Below are 23,136 nucleotides of genomic sequence, written 5' to 3' on the forward strand. Positions count from 1 at the left end.
GAGGTTCTTTAGTTTCCTGAGAATCCATCTTACACCAGCAACTTTTTTTTTGTCTTTCAGGCCATAAATGGCAAAGCAGGCACAAATTACAATAATGGGAGCACACGAGTGCATTCAAACATGAGGTTGCTTTGCTGAAGCTCAATCAGTCTGGATCCAGTCAGTTCCTGTATGGGAAACCGCCACATGTCCCCAAATGCACCACCCTATGTTCTAGCATGGAAGGAAGGTAGGGTATAAATGTAAGTGAATCTAAGGCCAGCAGCACAAGGCCAATTCACAGGCACTGGGGTTTTTGCCCTTGTGATAACAAGCCTCACTTTTTAGAGTATTTTAAAGAGGAAAGTATCATAACTCAGTGGCAGAGCATCTGCTTTGCATGCAGAATGTACCAGGTTTAACCCTTGGGATCTCCAGGTAGGGCTGGGGAAAAAACCCTGCCTGAAACTCTGGAGAGCTGCTGCCAGTTGGTGTAGACAATACTGAGCTACATATGCATACTGTCTAAGGCAGTTTCCAATGTTCAAAGTGCTTCATCTACATTTTCTCAGAAATCTGTGCAACCCCACAAGTGACATCAATACTATCTTCCCCCATATTGCAGATGTGGCATGCCTGCGTCTGCTGGTGGTGGCGGCGCTTGCCTAAAAGGACCAAGTGAGTTCATGGCAAAGGTTACATTTGAAGCCGTGACTTCTGGGCTCAGTCTTTGGGTTGTATCCAAGGCTAGCCCTACACAGAGAAGGCCCATTGCATACAACTAAGCTTAGGTCCATTAATTTCAATGCCCTACTCTGAGTAGAATTTGGTTGGATACAACCCTTAGTCACTACACAAGAGTAACTCTCCAAACATGTACCTATAAGACTGCCTAGCCTAGCTGTTTCTTAAGACAGCAACCAAGGCCACAACAGTTTTATTTGACAGGTGGAGATTTGCCTTTCCTAAGGAAGGAGCTGCATTCTGAGTGCCATGGAAATGTAATTTCCCCCGGAACAGAAACATTTCCTTGGCTGCAGAGGCCACCAACTCTGAAGACAGGTTGTAGCAGAAACTTTAAGAGGCCTGAGTTTGGGGGAAAAATCACATCCATTCTCCCTACCCCCCCAATACCAGGTTCTAAAACTATTTGATGGAAACGAGGGGATTAAATCAGCTGAGTCTGGCAAGGCCAGAAGGGGTGAGATTTGTTGTGGAGAATCCGAACCGCTTAACCTCTGCAAACCTGAATTAATGACTTTAAATTACTTTATCTCTGACATTCCTTGTGGCAGGAGGAAGCAAAAAAATGGCTCCAAGGGTCTCCATTCACTCAATTTCTAGACATCAGATTATAGAGCAAGTTGCGCATTCCAAACACATCTGACAGGGCTAACTGCAAGGTCAAGAACACCTGCCCCTTGGCATCCCAATGAGGCCAGCAAGAGCTTGATCCGTCTTCCGTGTTCAATGCAGTGGTTTTACTGGATACTTTTTAAAAACAGGCTTTCGATTTGTTCTTATTTGTTACATGTTGTATCTGGGTCCGTTCTCCAAAAGTGGTTTTTTCACCTCTCAGACACTATGTGAGCTAAGCAAGCCTGGGAGGGAGGTTTGCTGTAAGCCGAACAGACACAACCTGGGTTATCTGCACACAAACCCGGGGCCACATCCTTTGTCTTTCATCACCATTGTTTACTGCCTCAGCAGCTAGGCATAGATTCAAGTCTGTCCACTAGCTTACAATCTAAACGGCAGCAGACTGGGAGCGGGGGCTGTTAGTATGCTACTGAGAACTAGCGAGGGAAAAATGCCAGATTATAATTGCAAGTTTTTAAAGGGTGAGGAAATGTAAAGACAACTTAACAAAGCTTTGAAACTGTTACACGCAATATTTAAGAAACACTTCCAGTATTCTGAGTGTGACTATTTTTGCTGCTGCTACTGTTCTGTCATTTTATGATAAATCATATTATCAGTGTAGCATTCTTTTTGGTGTATTATTGTTGCAATTTCCCCCCCATGCATACGTATTCTCTATTCTGGGAACTCGAGGTGAAGGGTAGATTGCAAATGCTTCAAATAAAATGGAAGGATAAATAGAATTCTATGGAAATAATAAGATCCAGAATTTGCTCCCACAAGATGCAGTGATAGCCGCAAACATGGATGCTCTTAAAAGGGGGTTAGACAAATCTGTGGAGGATAAGGACTAGATGGGCCCTTGGCCTTATTCAGCAGCAAGGCTCTTCTTAGGTTCTCATGACATTTCCTGCTCATTGTTTAGATGGTATCGCCACCCAAGTTTTGTTCCAGCAACTACATTCCCCTCTCTTCACACCTCCACTTTAAGCTCCTTGTACTGTATGTACTTTCCAGTGTCTCCACATCCAATGCTCATCTAGAGCAACCTTCTCTCTCTGTTGGTTCCTCTCTGGGGCCTTTGCTATACAGGGCCCAAACCTCTTGTCCAGACTAAAACAGCACTCTCAACTCCCCCTGTGCCCTTTTCTCTCTCCCTGATTGATGCTCCCTCCCTTTCCTCCCCCAAAGCTGCTAATTTTAAATAGTTAACTTTCAAATTCTGTACAACACTTAGCAATTTCAGGAACCTAGTCCATAATAACCAGCCCAAATGCTCTTGAAGGTACCAGCCCAAATGCTCTTGAAGGCAGGGGGATCAAGAGTGAGTGGCTAAGAATTTGCACTGCATAACAAATAAGCCATAATAGAGAAGATTACCACCCCAGGCCCCTCACACACAGCCCTGGTGCTGCTCCACGCAGACCCCTTCCTCACTACTTCCCTTTCACCAGCAACTATACCAACATTGACAGGAAAGAAGCAAAAGGCAAGAAAGCTTGAGGGCTCTGAGCACAGGAGTACAGGAAGCTGCCTTATACTGAATCAGATCACTGGTCCACCTAGCACAGTATTGTCTACACCAATTGGCAGCGGTTCTCCAAAGTTTCAGGCAGCAGTCTCTCCCAACCCTATCTGGAGATGCCAAGGATTGAACCTGGGCCCTTCTGCATGCAAGGCAGATTCTCTACCCCTGAGCTCCGTTCCTTCCCCATGGAGAATATTGGTAGATGTTTTAAAAAGTAACACCAACTGACTCCCCAGAGTGAAAGCTATTACTGAAGTAGGGCAGGATCTATATTAAACAATTCATCCTGCAGCTGCAGGAACACAGAACCAGCCTTGATGGTGGCTCCATAAAACCAGCTCTGCTGGTTAGGTTTGGCATCAGAGTATGAGTCATGCGATGAAGCTTGTTTTTATCTATGGAGAACTATTCCTGTACAGTATAACATCTCTGAGTGAATATGGAGAGGGGGTGCACTTTGTGTACCTAACAATGAAGGTAGTGAAGTCAACAGATGTTCTTATCACCATTAGATCTTAGGCTACGACCCTGATGAATGAGAACCCAAGCATCCAACTCTGCCTTTAACCACGCTTCCAGTTTCTTAAAATGCTTGGTTTTGTATCCATTTTCCATCACACAGCTGAGGGAATATGGGCTGTTTAGGATGCGTTTGCACGTAGGTGTGTAAAGTTGCCTCTTTGTACTCCTAACCAATGGCCAACTTCCTAGGATAAATGAGGGTGTGGTAGGGTTGATGCACTCTCTGTGGCCAAGCTCCTCTTGAGGGAGTTGGGAGCCTCTCTATCAACAGCACCGTATTACCAGGCTTAGAGTGACTGTACCCCGAAACCAAGGGTAAAGCAAACATTGCTTCAACACACTCAATGGGGCAGAGGGAAAGAATGATCAATTAAGCAGTGGCGGGTTTTGATTTCTTCTGTTGTTTAAACACCACAGCACTGCCACATTGAAGAAACTCAAAAGTCACTTCTCAGTTAATGTTGGATCAGCTTGATGTCCAAGCTGGAGAGCAGGAAAGGATTATCCACTGGATAGAGAGGGTCATCAACTGTCAGAGGTGAAAGCCTGAGCTTGTCCCGAGTAATATGGGCACAGGAGTCTTTGCATACACCTGCAGTTTGTCATGTATAGCCCAGACAACACCAATGAAAGTGGCTGGGAGGATTCCGAGACTGAACAACTTGCAGGTCCTATCTGGCTGCAATGGTCTTACCTCCCATCCTTCCATTTCGAGGCCTCTCTTTCCATATATGTCATAGATGGCTCTCGTCTGTGGGTCACTGAGCACTGAAAATCAAAACCAAAACATGTTCAGAGCATGCAGCAGTCAAAGCAGAGTTCAGACAGAAGTACATGCACGCGCACACGCGCACACATATACATACTCTCCAGCACCTTCCAAATACATTTTCAGGAAACCTAAAACCAAGCCACCAAGCATACATTCCACAAAGACAACATGGCCATCTCTAGCTCGCTGCCAAATATGCCTACGTGACACACCTCTTTGCAAACCTAGATTTACATTTTTAAATGCATGTACCTAGAAAACAAGCTGGGAGGCAGGACCTCTTCGCAGGAGAATGCCAAGCGCATTTCTAGAACAGATTTTTCAAAGCATAATTCTTGGAATGCTAAGGGTTGAGGATTTCCCCCTACAAAAACATCACCCATTTCAAGGTCTCTGCTGGATTTCCCTCCCGCTCTTCAAGCGTGTTCCCATGCGTCACAAGGCCTAATTAAGAACGCTGTAAACGATTCCGCCCACGTCCAAGCCTAATGGGAGGAAAGGAATGCTGACCATTCAGAAAACACCAGAACCAAATTTCTTTAGCTAATCTCTGGGATTTAATAAGAAATCATTTATTCACCATTTCACTTTAGCTCCCCTTTGGGCCAAACCGCTGGGCGACGAGGACTGCTGGTGCTGCAGTTTTTCTACTGGGGTGGGGGTAGAATCCTGCAAGCTCCTAATTCACTTAAGTTTCAGTTACTTCTCCCCAAATTTCAAAAAATGCTGCAAACAAACTATCAATAATTCAGACGCATGCAAGATTCATTCAACCAAACCCAGATAACAGAATATAATCAAAAGGGCAACAGTTTCGATGAAAGACGGAGCGGAAACACACACAGCCCATCTGCCTGTGACTGCAGAGCTGAGAATCTGGAGAGATTGCATTATCTTGACTATGCAGATTTATCACCCAACACACTCCAGAGTTTCCTGATGGCTATTAACATCTAATTTTTTTGGCAACAACCCCCACCCCCGGCAAACTGAGATAAGAGATAAGCTTTTACAGCAGATTGGGGAAAGTCTTTATTTCGGAGAGGAACATCTTCTTCTATACTTAGTTAAGTCTAATTATAGGGGAATTGCATGCCAAGCATAGCAAACAGCATCTCGAGTGAATTATAGCCCATACTTTCGCTGGTGGAAGAAATTCTCATCTCCCCTGTAATCCTTCATGGGAAGCAAAACCAGCCTGATGAGAAGCACTTACAGTTACGACTGCTTCAGATGACTATTTCAGTGCTGACACAGTTGGATTTTTTTTACATTTCCTTTCCACATCATGAACTTCTGTCTATTTTTTGTGCCGAGCAAAATAAGAAACAAAAACTAAATAAAAAAACCCCAATGCCCCTATTCTGCAATTACACATCATCCCTGCATCTGCCACCAAAAAAGCTCACCAAGGAATCTGGTACTCACAAGGCAGCTCTAGATAAGGAAAGAAGGATGTGGCTGCAGTTGCACACAACTGGGAGTCAGTGGGGTGGGCAGACTATGTTCTAACACTAAGTGGAAATCTGGGTAACCTCGGAGGCCTCCCCCAACCTCCGTTCTGCTGCCTGTCTAACAGAAAGATCTCACCTTGCAAAGGGTTCCAAGATCCTTGCTGGGCATGCTCGGCTGACTGCTTACAACAGGGGTGTGGAATTGGATCTGAACAGGGGACCAGAGCATTATCTCCCCTATCCCCTTCCAGACCACACTTCAGCAGGAGGGTGTGGTCACCCAGTTGGCAACCACTGGCATGACATCAGGTGGCCCATTTTAGCTCATGTGGTTTGAAATCAAACCACTGCACTCTGCAAGACCCGACCATGAGCAGATCGCCAGAGCCTGCAAAGCACTGTGTGTGATAGTGGGTGCTGCTAACAGGAAGTGCCTGCAATCCCCTTTCTGGTCCACCTGTCAGAAATCACATAGGTTGCCAAGTTTAGGGCAGGTGGCGGTCATTCAGCCAGAACAACCTCATGGACCATGTTCGATTTACGGACCAGAGCCTCCCTGCCCGTGGCTTGCAGGAAATCCCAGAAGAGCAGATGAGCTAGTCCTGTTACAGTTAACACAAACATGAATTCTGCAGCACCTTAAAGACTTAAAGAGATCCACTGAGGCACCAGCTTTTGTGGACTAGAGTCTGCTTGCCCACGCAAGGCTGCCATCAGCACCTATTGCACTGATCTCCAATTGGTGCCAAGACATGTAAGGGTGTAACAAGAAAACCAGTGTGGTGCAGCTGACAAAAGCACTGGACTTTAACCTTGCAATAGCTCTATAGTATGACATTTATGTTCTCTGCACCAAGCTGCTGGAAGGAAGGTGGGGTGCCGAAGAATACATAAATATACAGTGGTACCTTGGGTTACATACGCTTCAGGTTACATATGCTTCAGGTTACAGACACCACTAAGCCAGAAATAGTACCTCAGGTTAATAACTTTACTTCAGGATGAGAACAGAAATCGTGCTCCGGCGGCATGGCAGTAGCAGGAGGCCCCATTAGCTAAAGTGGTGCTTCAGGTTAAGAACAGTTTCAGGTTAAGAACAGACCTCCGGAATGAATTAAGTACTTAACCCGAGGTACCACTGTAACTGTCTTTGGACTATACTCGTCCAGGGTTATAATCTTTAAACAGTGCTTTCGGCTTTATAAAAACTATCCCAGGACCTCAGAAGGGGGCTTGGAACATGAAGCCTCCCTTGGACCAGGGAGATATACTTTTGGTGCATAAACACACAGTTCTGGGGTGGTCAAGAGAAAACCACATGATTTGAAGGGTGGTGTCCCTAGGAATCTGTCAAGCAACAGAGGGATTAGTACAGGCAGCAACCATTTTGTGTGTGTTCGACTGGCACGTGACAACCAATGTACATGCTTTTTCTGGCCCTTGAAGGGGGAGGGCTTATGCACACTCCACCAACATGCGCAAAGACCCGGAATAAAACCCCTGTGCAAATGGGGAGTTGCCCATATAGCAAGGGAACAAGGATGAAAGACCTGTGGGGAAAGTTGGTGTTTCCTCACCCTGCTTACTCCACGCTCTTGAGATTCAGCTGAAGATCTCATGGGAGATGCTGCTCCTTGGCCCACAGAACAAAAAGTCCTCCACCAACTTGATGCAGGCATTCTGACACAGCCTGCCTCCTACCAACCATGTGAGTTGAGATTCTGTCCCATAATGACCAAATGCTGGCTCATGTGCTGCAGAGGATCTCTGATCCTACATATGGAAGCCTCAGAGCTGCTGAATTGATGAGTGGTATGAGGAAGGCAACTGACTGTGGAAGTTAGCAGCATCTCTGTTCAAGCACTGCATGGCCCTACCAAGCTGAAAGCGAAAATCTGGTGTCGGCTGCTGCACAGAGAGGTTAGACTGGAAGTTGCCTAGAGAAGCATGATTCATCAGTCTTACTCCTAGCTTTCTAGTCTAGTTTGCTACTAGAAAAGAGGATTGGCTTGCTGGCATTAAGAGGTGGTCACTTCAAAACCCTTCCATGTCATACTCATAGAATGAGACTCCGTGGTCAGAATCTTTATTGGCTTGTTACTGTATATCTTGGGACCCCCCAAAACCACATATATGTTCACTCATAGGAACATACTGAATCAGGCCAATGCTTCATCTAGCTCAGTATGGGCTACACTGACTGGCAGCAGCTCTCTGGGGTTTCAGGCAGGTTTCTCTCCCAGCCCAACCTGGAGATGCCAGGAACCGAACCTGAGACCCTCCACATGTAGTAGATGCTCTACCACTGAGCTACAGCCCTTCCAATGACTCATTTGTCAAAAACTGATCGTCCAGGTATTGATTCTCTCATATGAAAACGGCAAAAACCAGCTACTGCCTTTAACAGCAAAAAGACTTGCTGTCTGGATTCCAAGCTAGAAAATCCATTGGCAGCTGCTGAGCTGAGGATGGCTGTGAATCTCTGGCATCCACTGACCTTCATAAGCCTGATGGAGAAGGTTGAAGAGCTGCTCGGCCTGCCTCTTGAGCTCTGGGTCCCTGTGCTTGTCAGGATGGTACAGCATACACAGCCTACGGTAGGCGGCTTTCAGCTCTTCCTGAGAGGCCTGTGAGAAGAAAAGAAATCCAATTATAGAACAATCAATGCAGTTAAGCCGCTATCATCTCAAAAATCTGCCCAGAAACGGGAACCCATCAGACGCACTCCGGCGCGTTCTGTTCTGCAGATCGGGAAGCATAATGAAGCTGTGATTTGCTAGGACCGCTTCTCTTGGCATGGTGCAAGAAACCACCAGTCTGGGGCATTAATAATCATAATTTATGTAGCACAGTTCGAGCATTCAAAGCACTCACAATTATCTCAGTATTCCTTACAACAGCCTCCTGGAAGCTCAGCCAGCCAGTACTCTGGATAAAAGTGCCATCAGCATGTACGGGGCTTTACAAAGCACAAGACAACAGGACTCTGTCCCAGGAAACATAAAATCTAAAATAATTGTGCTACTATAATGCTGTTCTTTTGTTTTATTCTAGTTTATAATTTAAAACTGGTTTTATATCTTTGCAAGCCATTTTGCATGCACCTTGTTCTAAAAAAGCAGGCTATAATTAACAAAGATTTTGTTCCAAGTGGCAATGAAGATTCAGAAGTTGTGCTGGTTCAGGGGCCTCATAACCTTTATGGCCCTTGTGCCACAGAAGGGGACACTGGAGGGGTAAGGGCCCTGCTTGAGACATGCTTGTGAACAGTCTTTTGCCTGTGGCAACTAAGAGTCAGCTCCAAAACTCCCAATGGCTGCACCCAAGAGGCTTCATATAAATGTAAAACAGAAAAAAACAAGGTTAGAATGAGTTAAGATAATTATAGGATAGAAAACAGAGGAAGATGGAAAGGAATTGCTGAAATAATTAACAGAAGTGGAATACAAAAAGGGAGGTGTGAGGAGGTCGTGGAAATAAGTGAATGAAAGATGGGATAATGAAATTGTTTGATTTATTGTTTTTGTTTTAATGTAATGTATTGCATTGTATTGTTTTTTTAGTGTTTAAATTTTTGGAAAAGTAATAAATATTATTTTTAAAAAATATATAAATGTAAAACAGCATTGGGGACACGGGGACAAGATTGTGCCTTGTAGTGCATCACAGCATGAAGACTGTGGAGCTGAAACACGGTCTCTCAGTGCTACTCTCTGGAAAAGACCCTCTAGGTAGGAGTGGAACCAGTGTAAAACAGTGTCCCCTGATACTCATCCCACAGAGCCAGTCCAGCAGGATGCCTTGGTCTAGTATCAAAACCCGTGGAGAGAGACAAAGAAGCAGAAGCAAAAATGCATTCCCCCTGTCCCACTCTCTATACAGGTTATCCATCCTGGTGACCAAGGCTGGTTCAATTCCAAAACAGCACCTGAATGCAGAATGAAGTGGATTCAGATACCGTTTTTTTCCGTGTGTAAGACGATGGTATTTGCTATAAATAAATTACACAAAAATTGGGTGTCGTCTTATACACGGATAGTGAATGCAGAGAGAAGATGTGCAATTAATGTCAGCAGCAAGCAGGAGATTGGCAGCGGCGATTGGGCGGCTAACTGGTGACTGCGGCAAGGTGATCGGCTGTGGCAACTGGGCAGGGGATTGGAGGCTGTGGCGAGGTGGGCAGGTGATTGGCGGCTGCGGCAAGTGGGCTGTTGGTGGCAGCAAGCGGGCAATTGGCAGCTGTGGTGAGGTGTGTGATCAGCAGTGTGGCTGTGGCTAGCGATCAGCAGTGGCAGGCAGGCGGGTGAGTGATTGGCGGAAGTGACCTCCCCCACTCCCCAAAAGAGCTAAACAACTTAATTTCTTAATTTTGAGTTTAAAAAAATAGGGGTCGTCTTATACATGGAAAAATATGGTAATTCCTGCAGGAACTCACTGCTTGGCCAGCACCTTACCCAAGAAAGGGGTATTTTTTATGGGTAGTAATTGTTATAAACCACAGGATCCAGGGTGGGTTTCTTCAGAAGCGGGCGCACCACCCACCGCCTGCTTAAGGGGAGTGGCACCACACCCTCATGTCAATAAGCCTTCACCATACCCTGGGCCCATCTGGTCAACCCTTCCTGACAGGCTTTTACTAGCCAGGATGGGCAGGGAACAAGAGAGCAGGAAGCCAGTCATTGCAAGAATGCTGCATACATTATCAGGCCAAGTAAAGTGACACTGATTCCTTGGTGAAGGCACTGCATTGGACACTTCAACTGGAGTTGCAACAACAGTAACATCTAAGGCGCTATGGGAATGGGAGAAACTCAGCAGAAGCACATTTGCTAGCCTTCAAGGTGAAGGCAAGGGTGCAAACTCTAGAACTAAAAAGAATGCCTATTTGTTACAAACAAACAAGCCAAATTCCTTGAAATTCACCATGATTACCCACATGGAGGTACAGGAGCAAAAGAGAGGCTTACGAGGTTGAATGATTAACTTCCAAAGATGGGCGCAGATCTTTTTTCCACACACAAATGCATTCTAACAATATACTTCCAAAGGCCTTCTGCCTGCTCCTTTTGATCAATGCAGAGCTGTTTAGCTCGGAAACAGAAGGTCAGGGTGCTTCACATATAAGGCTAATCCTCTCGCTCATGAACAACACAGCGTATCAGCAAAAAACTACAGTTTTTAATACATAAAGTGGGATTTGAGCCATTTCTGGTGACAAACAGGAATTGAGAGATTTCTTCTGTTTCTTATTCATACGTCTTGGTTCAATGACAAAGGAATTGGACAGACCTGCCTGGCTCCTGAGAACACATTGCCCGGTGAAGGAGTCATCCTTCCTGAGCAACTGCTGTCTCTTTCCACTCTCTTGGTTATTAGAATTAAAGTAGATGAGGAGGGAGTGGAATTTCGAGCTCGGCAATGACCTTCTTTAATCAAATTAGTGATAAATGGCTTAATGTGCTATTGATTAAGTAATAGAAATGAGCAGTTCCATTTTTCACAAATATCATGTTCAATAAAATGTTAGATTGGGCCTTTCATCATAAGTGAATCACTAAGGTCATTGGTTCAATATTTCAAGAGTGATAACCTCTCTCCAGCCACTGCAGAAAATACTGACAACATTTCAAATTCTAATGAGATACATAAGTCACTAATAATGATATTTTAAGTTACATTCTTATTACTTAAACTTGGGGCAAAATTAAGAGGCACGCCATCATGCTATTCGGGGGATTAAACTCATTCATTTCACATCTCAATCATCCAGTTACATCTTCGCAGCATGTAAATCTATTACAGATTAAATGGCCATATACTAGCAAATTGCCAGAGACAGGTTTTAGACGTCCTTCTCTTCCTCTTCCCCAGGCCCATAAAGTTTAGTGACCTATTATTCTCAGATTAGCCAGTGCTCTGAAGAGCTGAATTTGCCCTATAAGAAGCTGGGTACAAAATATGGAAACAAAGGCCTACAAAGGCAATGGAGAATTTCTCAATTTCAGCCCCAAAGTACCGTAAATTTAGTTATCTAGCAGAACTGGCTTTTGAAAGCCTCCAGAGAGCTCTGCTGAGAGTCCCTCAAGCCCTTAAGGGGACAGGAAAAGGACACCTGGGCACGGCTTGCTGCAACTACAATAACCCTGCAACTTACATGCACTTAACTTGTGCACATTCAGCTCTACAGACTTGGCAAAAAAAATAGTAAAAACGGTGGAAACGAGGCAAGTAAAAAGACTTTGGCAATCCCACCCACCACTGAACCTAATACGTTTTGACTATATGTGATTTTTGCTTCAGCCATGATCCTGGGAACGTAACCTCTGTGTAAGTTGTAGACTTACTGCAAGATATCTGAAAATTCATCTCAAAACCAGCCTTTCCAACCTGATACCTTTTGGAAAACAACTTCAATCAGCATGGCCTTGCTACCTAGGGCTGATGGGAGTTGTAGTCCAAAGCATCTGGTTGGCTTATCTCAAGCACATTCACATCATGCAATCATAAGAAGGGAAATAAAGTGCTATACTACTTAGAGACACTGTTACAGGACAGGAGGGGAATCAAATCACAGGCACTCCACTGTAGAGGGAGTCATACATCACAAGCACCTCTGAAGGTCATTTTGCTAGCACATGTTCTGCTCAATTCTGGAGGGGAACAAAAAACTCTTTAACTCTATTTCAGTGAGCAATAGAGAATTACCCATAAAACCAGTATACAGCTAGTACCTAACCTCTAGGAAGCTGGCAATAATCCATCTTGGTGCCTCACCACATTGCTGGAGGGGCTGCCTTACACCCAGTACTCCTCTGCACTCGGAATTTCTCCTGCAGAATCAAGTTGACTCGACCTCTGAGATCTAAAGCCACATTGTGACTCAAGATAGACCTTGTCAGCAAGTGGCTGTAATCTGTTGAGTACTACATGGTACTGCTGAGTACTGTGAAGAAGGCCGTCTTCACAGTACTCAGCAGGGAGATTCCATAATAGTTGTTGCAGTCATGGTAGTCACCTTTGTTCTTGTAGAAGGTCACAATGCTGGAGTCGTGCATGTTTTGTGGCACGGAGCCTAATTCCTAACATTGCAAGAGAAGACCGTAGAGGTGTATCATGAGAGAAGATGGCTTTCAGCAGTTCTGCTGGGATTCCGTCCTGTCCTAGGACTTTCCCACATGCCAGAGAGTTGATGGCATTCTTCAGCTCATTGAAGGAGGGGCACCCAGCTCTTCTAAGACAGGCAGAGATTGGATACTGTCTATTACGATGTCAGAGACCATGTTTTTCCAGCTCTTGGTAGTGCTCTGCCCATCACTTCATCTGCTTGCTGCGGTCTGTGATGATCTCTCCCAACAAGGTTTTCAATGGTACAGTTTTTTTCTGAATGTTGGTCCAAAGGCTTTCTTCATACCTTTGTACATTTTGTGAGTATTGCCGCTGTCAGCAGCAAGTTGAATGCTCTGACACAGCTTTAGCCAACAGTCACTGGCAAACTATCTGGCAAATCACTGGGCATTGCTTCTTGCCTTTCTCAGTGCAGCAAGCATCTTCTTGCAGGGCGCATGCTTGTAGCTCACAAGAGCCTCGTGCTTTGCAGCAATAACAGGCTCCATGTCCTTAATGCCAGCCTCAAACCAGTCAGGGATCTGCTGCTCTCTTTTGCCAAGAGGACACAGCTGTGCTGTAGGTTGCCTCTTTGATGTGTTTCCACCTTACATCAATGCTATCTCTAGAGTAGTTCAGTAGTGCTTGTTCAACAGAAGCAGAGCGGCACTCACTCACAAAGTTCGGGTATGACTGTTCTGGCAATGCAGTATAGGTCCTCTTTGGCTGAATAAGAATCTTCTTGCCACCAGGGAGTGAATCCGTGTCACTGTTGACACTCTGGTAGCTCCATGTGACACCAAAAAAGCTTAGTGTCAATTGCCTGGTGACAATCAAGTCCAGCTGGTGGCAGTGGCCTGACCTTGGAGGTCTCCAGAGAGCCAGTGTGGTGTAGCGGTTAAGAGCGATAGACTTGTAATCTGGTGAACCGGGTTCGCGTCTCCGCTCCTCCACATGCAGCTGCTGGGTGACCTTGGGCTAGTCACACTTCTCTGAAGTCTCTCAGCCCCACTCACCTCACAGAGTGTTTGTTGTGGGGGAGGAAGGGAAAGGAGAATATTAGCTACTTTGAGACTCCTTCGGGTAGTGATAAAGCGGGATATCAAATCCAAACCCCTCCTCTTCTTCTTCTTCCAGGATGCTCACTGTTTTGCCTTGGTAGAGAAGAATGTGTTCGTGAAGCAGAGGCTATGATACGAGCACGGCTCAAGCAGCCTTTCTCAATTCACATTCATGCTGCCAATACCAAAGTGGCCTATGCAGTTGTCCCGTGTGTGACCTTCGTTTCCAATTCTGGCATTAAAATCTCCCAGCAATCTCCCTAAAATCTCTTAGGCTGGGACCTGCCTGGCAGCTTGGTCTAGTGCCTCATAGAACTGGTCCTTGATATGTATATCAGAGTATATAGTGGAAGCGTAAATGCTCGAGAAGTTAACTGGACCAGGGTAGTTGAGAGACAGAGAGGAAGCCCTCAGTCGGTAATTCTATCATAGACAAAAGTGAGTTTCTTACAGCAATGCTTATAGCTTGAATTTGTGGTTCTTCTGAGGCCTCCTTGCCAGAAGGTGTGTTTCTTCTCTGCCATTAAACATAAGTCTGGTCTCCTGTAAAGTGGCAATGTCAATGTTGAGTGTTTTCAGCTCACAGTCAATGATGGTCATCTTCCATGAGTCACTGACTTGCAGCAGATCGGTGGGCAAGCCAGGACACATGGCCATGACGTTCCAGCTTGCTAGGCACAAGGGGGGTTGTTTCTTTTCTTTGTTGTCTGGTGCAGTGGTTTGATCCCTCACTGAGTGATACTATGAGCTCTGAGCACCCATTGAAGCAGGCAGACAGTGGTCGGTCAGTACCTTATTGACTGGAGGCTGCCCAGCTTAAGGTGGGCAAAGTGTTAGAAACTGAGATATGAAAGCTAGGAGCTAAATGGTACCTTAATCCTAGGTTATGGGCGTAACAATGGAATGTCTAGGCGCACTTTTTTATAACTAGAATACAAAGCAGAAAATGAATGAACTGCAGCTAAAATATTATGCTCATTTTTCACGCGGTCTATCTAGTTCTTCCCCTGCCCACCCCCTAATGGTCTTAAGAGGGTCTCTTCTCCAGTCTTCAGAGAGTAGCTGGAAATGGGGAGAGAGAAAAAGTGCCTCCTTTCCTTCCACTCTGCAGTTTTAATCTGAAATCTTAGGCGCAGTATTGCACCCAGAGCTCAGAAACTGCTCATGCTAATGAAATTCCATCGCAAAATGCGCCTAGAACAATGGGAGTTTCGAATGCTGGATGGGCAGTAGCTGACCAGTGAGACACGATAATTTCTCCCACTGATGAAAACAACACCTGCGCCCACCACACTCCTTAGACTACAAAAGAGCATGATGGCTCCTAAACTGAGGCCTATTAAGACCCCAGAAGTTACTTCAGAGGCTGATGTTGAATAACTGGTTTGCAAAAACGCTACAAATTGACAAATTGGAATGTGGACTGTTTTCTTTTTAAGGCTTTCAGGGAAAGAGAAGCAATTACCTTCTTAAATCCCTTCCCCAAAGTCATCCTTCTGAGCTGGAATCGCCTGGAAGTTGTACCTTGGTTCGGCCTTGATTTATGAGCTACCCAATTAAATGATCTGTCATAACACTCTTACATTTTGAAAGGACAATGACAAGTCCCATTTCTCAGTTCACATATATTTCACGTTTTCATCTCTGTTGGCAAATCACCTGGGAATCATGGAAATGAGTGCTCCCCGCTTCACTACCACCACCACTGCCTTTTCCATTTAATAAATGTGGTTTGTGTTTCTTGTGTTCTAAATGGAAACAAAATTAACAACTATATGAAACATAACATTGACAAAATGTTTTGCCTATAAATCATCATGAATACAGATAGCATTCTGGGAACTGGCTTTTTTTTGGGTATTTATAAAAAGGTTTTTTAACTGGCCTTTTAGGGTATAGAATCATAGAATCATAGAGTTGGAAGAGACCACAAGGGCCATCGAGTCCAACCCCCTGCCAAGCAGGAAACACCATCAGAGCACTCCTGACATATGGTTGCCCAGCCTCTGCTTAAAGACCTCCAAAGAAGGGTACAGTCCTTCTAAAGTGAATCAGAAAGATTTGTTCATAAAAATCATTTTTTGTTTGTATACCAAGATATTCACCAGTTAATGAGCAGACACAAGTAAAGTTCAAGGAAGCGCTAGCCCTGTCGCCCGAAGCAATGGAGAACGTCGTGAAGACCACTATCACCTCTCCCTGCCCTTCATCTTCTCTTCCCAAAGCTCTTTCATCCAAACCCGTCAGCATCCAGTTCACCATCCCTCTGACATCCTCTACTTTGTCAAGTGCAGAACAGAGCTGAACTATTATTTCTCATGATCTGGACACTCTGCTTCTGTTATCACAGCTTAAGGATGCATTAGCTATTTCAGCAGCCATGCTTCACTGCTGATTCATGTTCAGCTTGTGATCAACTAAAGACATCAAGATGCTTTTCACGTATACCACTGCAAAGCCAGGTCCCCCTATTCTGTACCTTTGCCTTTGATACTCTGCACCTAGTTGCAGGACTTGACATCTACCTCTGCTGAGTTTCATCTTGCTGGTTTCTGCACAAGTGTTCCAGCCTGCCAAGATCATTTTGAATCTTGATTTTGTCTTCTGCAGTGTTATCTATTCCTCCTGTTTTTGTATCACTTGCAAATATGATAAGCATTCTCTGCTCCTTCAGCCAAGTTTATAAAAAATGTTCAACAGAACAACTCCTAGGACAGAGTCTTATGGCCTCACGTAACTTGCATGACAGCCCCAACAATGACTGCTGTTGTGAAAGCAAAGTAGAAAACAGTTTAAGTATTGTATATAATAGGCAGCACCCTTGCCAAGCACTGTTTTAGTCTCAATGCAAGTTAAGCATAAAAAAACCAATTGCCAAAGTTTAGGCAGGGAGGAGGGAGTTTTTCCTACTGCCACTGAAACCTATCAATATACACCCAAGAAAAGAATTGGTGGCTAATAGGCTCCATGGAATAATAATGGCACAAGAACAAAACCATTAAGTCAGATTTGGCAACAACATTAAGTTTTCCTTTAAAACAAGCTTCTAGTGCATCTTTATGAACAACATGATTATGTTGGATCTGACCTATGAACCACAGCATCACATTGTGTCAGTCTTTAAAGTGTTATGGCTGCTATTTCTCTTGCAATCTTGGTACAACTTTGGAATCAACCCATATTAGATGGCTAAACAATCAAAATAGCTTGAGAGAGAAGAGAGCAATCTTACAAAATATTAATTATGGAAAGCAGACCAACAGCCGTCTTACACACTCAACTCTATGATTGTTTTCATTTCATTTTTGCTTCCATAGCACCAGGGAGTCACTCTGGTCCGTGGCACTGGATTCTCCAACCCACCACTTTCCCCACTCCAACTTCCATGTGCTCAGCATAATCACCCGTTGTTTCTTGGCCATTTCCTCACCTGGCAAAATCTCATAAATGATATTGAGGGATGGATACAAGCAGCTACTAAAGGACACCACACTGGCATGGTACATTGCCCTACCAGCGCTGTCCCTCTACAGCGTTAAAGGCCCCGTCCACAAGGAAATGCTGATAGCTTAGGAGGGAGATGCCAACATCCATCACTCTCTTGTCACCATTCTAAGTAAATCCTGTAAACCTTTTACTCTGGTAGCAGTCTCATGGCAGAGAATATGGAATCACACAGAGTACTAAAAATAAAATAATGTAAGTTCTGCACAACAACAGAAATCCAAGAGATATCTAGGCTCATGCCAAACCCAAAGGCAAGGTATGCTATAAACCAGTGTGTGGGTGTTGAAGTATTCCTCCAGTTTTCCTAGTGAGACTGAATAGAGGTGGTGGCACTGAACACGTATGGTCGTACGAACTAGCAGCCCAAGGTCACACCAGCACTGTACTTCTGATACTCTTCAAAATTGTGAGGAGCTACCATAAAATATGAAGGAAACAAAAGCATCCCTTTGAACAAGAGCCAGTCTAGGAAACGGTTGCTGTAGAGGCTGTGTTGGGGCTTGAGCATGCAGCAGATGGTCAAAGGAAATTCACTGAAAGTGGCTGTTTAGACAGTTTGCTTGAGCTGCTCAGTTCATAAATGTTTATTACCTTCTCCTATGGTTTTCTGGAACACTGCCTGTGATAATATCCGGATGGCTGAAAGACCATGGTTTTATTGCATCCAGCGAACCCAACCTCAGGCCATTTCTGTCTGGCCCATGCATTTCTACATTCTACCCTCTTTCCAAGGTAATACATTCATGGCAATGTAAACTTTCCAGAGCTCTGTAGAAGCTGACCCTTATAGCTTTCCCGGAGAAGCAAGCTGACACATAGACTGGGTTCTGAGATGTGAGGTTCTCATTTATGCAATTCTCAAAAACAAAGGGGCAATGATGAAAGGGAGCCGCAAGCTTGGGCTTTTCATCACTTCTTTCTTCTTTCCAAAAGACTGCAGTGGCCTTTGGGGAATATTTATCAAAGTCAAGATCGCTGCCATTATCAACTTTATTGTGGTGAAAATGCAAATGACATGAAGTTGCCTCCCCACTGTGTAGGGAGAAGAGGGAGGGGATGGACAGGGATATTTCCTTCTCTTTGAAAGAAATCCTCTGTAAGATTTTTACTAGTTTTACAAACCTCTATGAAGCTTTTCAGCTGTTTATGGCTCAGATACAATAAGCCCTTAATTTAAACCCCCAGAATATGAACCATCCCTCAGTGCTGTTGATGAAAAACTAAAGATGTTGAAGCCTCCCCAGCGATATAATGAATGTTTGTGCTAAGGTGGGGAATGCTTAAAATTAGCAAGAAATCCTAGACATGTTCACACATTTCAACTTGAAAAGTATTTCTGAATTGCCCAAATGAAGTCCCATTCCCCAGTGGGAAGAAGACGCCTAATGTTACCTGGGATGCCTGCGGTGGTAGCAGTTCCCGTTACCCCATTGCTCCTATTTTTCTTGTTATCTCGGGCTGTTTGCCTTGTAATTTCCTGCCTGGCTGATCTCCACCTCACCCTCATATTCTCTATTGGGTGAGTTAGAAATGGGAAATCCCTTGCTATTGGATCATTTCTATTTAAATAAATACAAATCTTAACACCAGCAAGCACATGTGATAATTAACAGATCTGAGGTCATAGCGGGGAACACAATGAAAATGGCAAATAGGGTAACCATAAAGATGAAGGAGCTGCAGTAACTCCATTGCAAAGGTTACAACATTTGGGACATTTGGTCTGGTGAAAAAATGTGAGTTAAGAGGGAGCATGATAGAGGTGTAAAAGAACAGAGAGAAAAATAAACTATTCCTCTCTCATAACACTAGGACTCATGAATATCCAATGAAGCTGAATGCTGAAAGATTCGGGAAAGATAAAATAAAGTACTTCTTCATGCAGCACATAGTTAAACTATGCAATTGGCTTTCAGAGGAGAAAGTGATGGACACCAATTTAGATGGCTTTAAAAGAGGATTGGGCAAATTCATTTAGGAGAAGATTATTGGCATGGAGGAGAAGACTATCAATGGCTACTAGCCATGATGTCTATGCTCTCCCTTCTCAGTTGGAAGGCTGAATGCCACAGGAGGTGAGAATGCTCTTGTGCTTGAGTCCTGCTTGATGGCTTCCCATTGGGGAATCTGGTTGGCCACTGCGAGAACAGGATGCTGGACTCAATGGGCCATTGGCCTGATTCATTTTAAGAAGGACTTTAACAAAGTGGAGGAGGTGATTGTCAGGTGGAAGGATGTCAGGGAAACAAATCCTATGAGGAATAGTTTAAAGACTGGAGAACAGAAGATGAGACATGACAGTGCTTCACATATCTGTCATACAGCAGATGGAGCAGGCTTGCTTACTGTTACCTTTAGAGGCCAGGACTAGAACCAAGGGGTGGAAATTGGCTACTAGACAGGATGGTTCTACTCTGCCTCTATGGTTGGACGTAGCATGCTGGGAATTACAAAAGAGAGTGCTCTCATTGTACTCAGGTCTTGCTTGTGACCTTGCTATAGGCATGGTATGGTATGAGTTACTAACCCTGATGGTTATGTTCTACCTCCACTGTTGGAGGCAGTAATGCTTCTGAGTACCAATTGCTGGAAACCACAGGCAGAAGGAGTTTTCTTGTGCTCGGGTTCTGCTTATGGGCTTCTCACATTCATCTGGTTAGCATTGGTAAGAACAGGATGCTAGACTACATGGGCCATTGTGTGATTTTGGAGCATTCAGAGTCCTTGGCATACATTTCCCCCTATAAATGCACACAGCAGCTTTGTAAAATAGGCTGGTGTGATTATCTCCATGTTGCAGTGAGTTGACTGTGGACAAGCATGGCTTGTCTTGGGTCATGTAGTGACTTCATGGCTGAGAAACTGATGAAGGCTAAGGCTATCAATGGCTACTAGGCACAATGACTATGCTCAGCCTCCATGGTCAGAAGCAGTAATACTTCTTACCACCACTTTATGGGAATCACAGGTGCCGAGAATGCTGCTGAAACTGCTTTGAATAACAATCTTAACATAACACACACTGTTTAAATTCTTAACTCATATTTACAACCTCTCCTTGTTGTTTTTAAAAATAAATTTTAATAGCAAACAAAGGTAGAAATTGCATTTGTGTCTCTCCTATGAGGAAAGCTTGCCGTGTCTGGGACTCTTCAGCTTAGATAAAAGGCAAGCAGGAGGAGACATAAAATTTTGGAGAAAGCAGATAAAAGTTTTTCTCCTCTCTCATGACGCTAGAACACGAGGACTTCCAATGAAGCTGAATGTGGGACGAAGATGCGCGACAGATACAATAAATGACTTCTTTACGCAGTGCAGTTTTACTATGGAGCTGCCTCTCGTAGGATGGGATAATGGCCAGCTTGGATGGCTTTCACAGAGGATCCGACAAATGCATGGAGGAGAGGGCTGTCACTGGCTACTAGCCACGATGGCTATGCTCTGCCTTTGTGAAGCTGAAATGCTTCTGAATACCAGTTGCTGGAAGCCACAGGAGCGGGGAGAGTTGCTCCTGTTGCATTCAGGTCCTGCTGGCAGCTTTCCCACCGGGGCATCTGGTTGTCCACTGCGGGAACAGGACGATGGGCTACATGGCCGGCCCTACGCCGCCCTGGCCTGGCGCTCCTGCTGCTGGACCTCTCCTGCGTCCTTCGCAGGTGCCCATTCTGTGACCCGCCCCTCCCCCGCTTCCCCCCTCAGGGACTCGCCCGCTCCACCTCTCCTACCCAGGCCTCTCCTTCCCCCCCAGCGGCTTGTGAAGGCCGGCCGCCTCCGCCACCGCCCCCACCGCCGGTGCCTCACCTCCCGCCGCACGTTCAGCAGCGAGTAATAGTCCTCGTTGTCCGGCGCCTCATCCACTGACGAGGCCGCCGCCATCTTGCCGACCTCTCACCCGCACTCGCGCATGCGCCGGCGGGCGGCGGCAGCAGGCCGGCCGGCCGCCGTCCTGGCCGCTCTAGGAAAGAGGAAAACTTAAGGAGGCCTCTTGGCTGCAGCGCCCCCTGCAGACACGCCTTTAGAAAAAAGTGGCAGGGAATGGAAAGGGTGAAACGTAAGACAGCGGCGGGAGGGCACAAGGTCGGGCGAGGAGGACCGCATGCGCAGAAGCGGGAAACGCGGAGGGTGGGGGGGATGAGCGGCTCCTGAGAGAGCTTTTGAAAAGGCCACCGCGTGGATCTCGGCGCGCATGCGCATCGCCCCTATTGCTCTCTCTAGCTTCTAGTGGAAAGCGACGCACCGCCCTCTGGTGGGCGGGGATAGTTGTAGCCCCGCCTCCCTGAGACTCAAACTGCAAGGAGGGTGTTAAGTACAGTACTGAGCAGTTTGGGAAAACATTCTAGCAAAATACATTAATCGGTTTGGGCAAATGAAGCATCAGTGATGCAGCCCAGGCAGTAACCGGGGATCTCTTCTGTAGCAGTTAATTAATGTGAATAATAATATTCATGATTTAAAAGATTTAAAATATACTAATAATAATTATAGGGGATGTGGGTGGCGCTGTGGGTTAAACCACAGAGCCTAGGACTTGCCGATCAGAAGGTCGGCGGTTCAAATCCCCACAACGGGGTTGCTTGGTCCCTGCTCCTGCCCACCTAGCAGTTCAAAAGCACGTCAAAGTGCAAGTAGATAAACAGGTACCGCTCCAGCGGGAAGGTAAATGGCGTTTCTGTGCGCTGCTCTGATTCGCCAGAAGCGGCTTAGTCATGCTGGCCACATGACCCGGAAGCTGTATGCCAGCTCCCTCGGCCAATAAAGCGAGATGAGCGCCACAACCCCAGAGTCGGCCACGACTGGACCTAATGGTCAGGGGTTCCTTTACCTTTAATAATAATTATAACCAGGATCCTTTCCACTTTGGTGGTAGGATGCAGCCCTGTGTTGGGGAGAGGATAGTCTGGTGTGCACAATGTTGTAACATACTCAAGAAACCCACACACTTTGTTCCGTATTGATAAATCCCTTGAAACTACCCGTTCCTGTTCTATACACATCACTAATAATTTATACCATCTACAATTGCCACTTCAACTGTCTAGAAAGGGGGGGGGGGTGTTGGTGGCATCGGCATAAATCCGTCTCTTTGCCATCCTTTTAAACGCTGAATATCGTATACATTTCAAAAGGTGGTTAAAGTGTTTTAGGGTATATCTACACTGCAAACTGACCAGGTTTATATCAATTTCACTGTTATGGCTTGCTGTAAAGAGCCCTGAAGTTTGTTGAGATCCGTGATATAGATCTTTTGAAGATCCCGTCGGAAGAAGATATGTGATGGACCAGGATCAGACTAAAGGGAGCCCATCTACCAAGCATCTATCCTGTTACCAGGAGTGGGTGCAGTCCGGGATGCCCGCAAGCCAGTCTGGCTGCTGTCCCTCAGTGATGGGCATTGTAAAGTGTTCTGGCTCAGAGAAGTCTTTCGGCTTGCCATCCCCACTGCTGGACACTTTCAGGCAACTTTTATTCTGATTGGTTTGCGCAAAGGTTATACAACAAGGGTTTGCGTTGCAGGGAGGAGGAGAGGGAGGGAGAAACCCTGTTACACAAGCAGAAGTCCTTGTGCAGGGCTTCTGATAATGAACTCCTTAGCTCCATGCCACCCAAAATTATTTAAATACATTACTAGCAGGAAAGTAGCTCGGGAGGCAGTTGGAGCTTTGGATAACAAGGCATTCAAAGGTGTGCTAAAGTAGGAAAAGGGGACTACAGAGAAGCTGAAAAAGAATAAAAGAACTACCAGCCTCTTAGCAACAATTGCTATCTTCTGCCTCCATAGGTCAGAGGCATCCTCTGAATACCGCTGGCTGGAAATCACAACAGAAGAGAGTGCCGTGTTGCACACAT

At 45.4% G+C, this 23,136-nt stretch overlaps 1 protein-coding gene across 1 annotated transcript in view; it reads right to left on the minus strand.

Moving 5' to 3' along the window:
- DNAJC11 (DnaJ heat shock protein family (Hsp40) member C11) overlaps positions 1–21,243 on the minus strand; it is a 55,067-nt gene extending 33,824 nt beyond the window's left edge. Inside the window, exons 1-3 of the mRNA XM_081017164.1 lie at positions 21,091–21,243; positions 8,115–8,244; positions 4,086–4,159 (exon numbers count right to left, since the gene is read on the minus strand). Coding sequence (XP_080873290.1) covers positions 4,086–4,159; positions 8,115–8,244; positions 21,091–21,165 — 279 coding nt within the window. The 5' untranslated portion in view covers positions 21,166–21,243. The remainder of the gene's footprint in view (positions 1–4,085; positions 4,160–8,114; positions 8,245–21,090) is intronic.
- Between the last annotated feature and the right edge of the window lie 1,893 nt (positions 21,244–23,136).

This window comes from Podarcis pityusensis (assembly GCF_964106645.2).
Source record: "Podarcis pityusensis genome assembly, chromosome: 8".
Taxonomy (NCBI): domain Eukaryota; kingdom Metazoa; phylum Chordata; class Lepidosauria; order Squamata; family Lacertidae; genus Podarcis; species Podarcis pityusensis.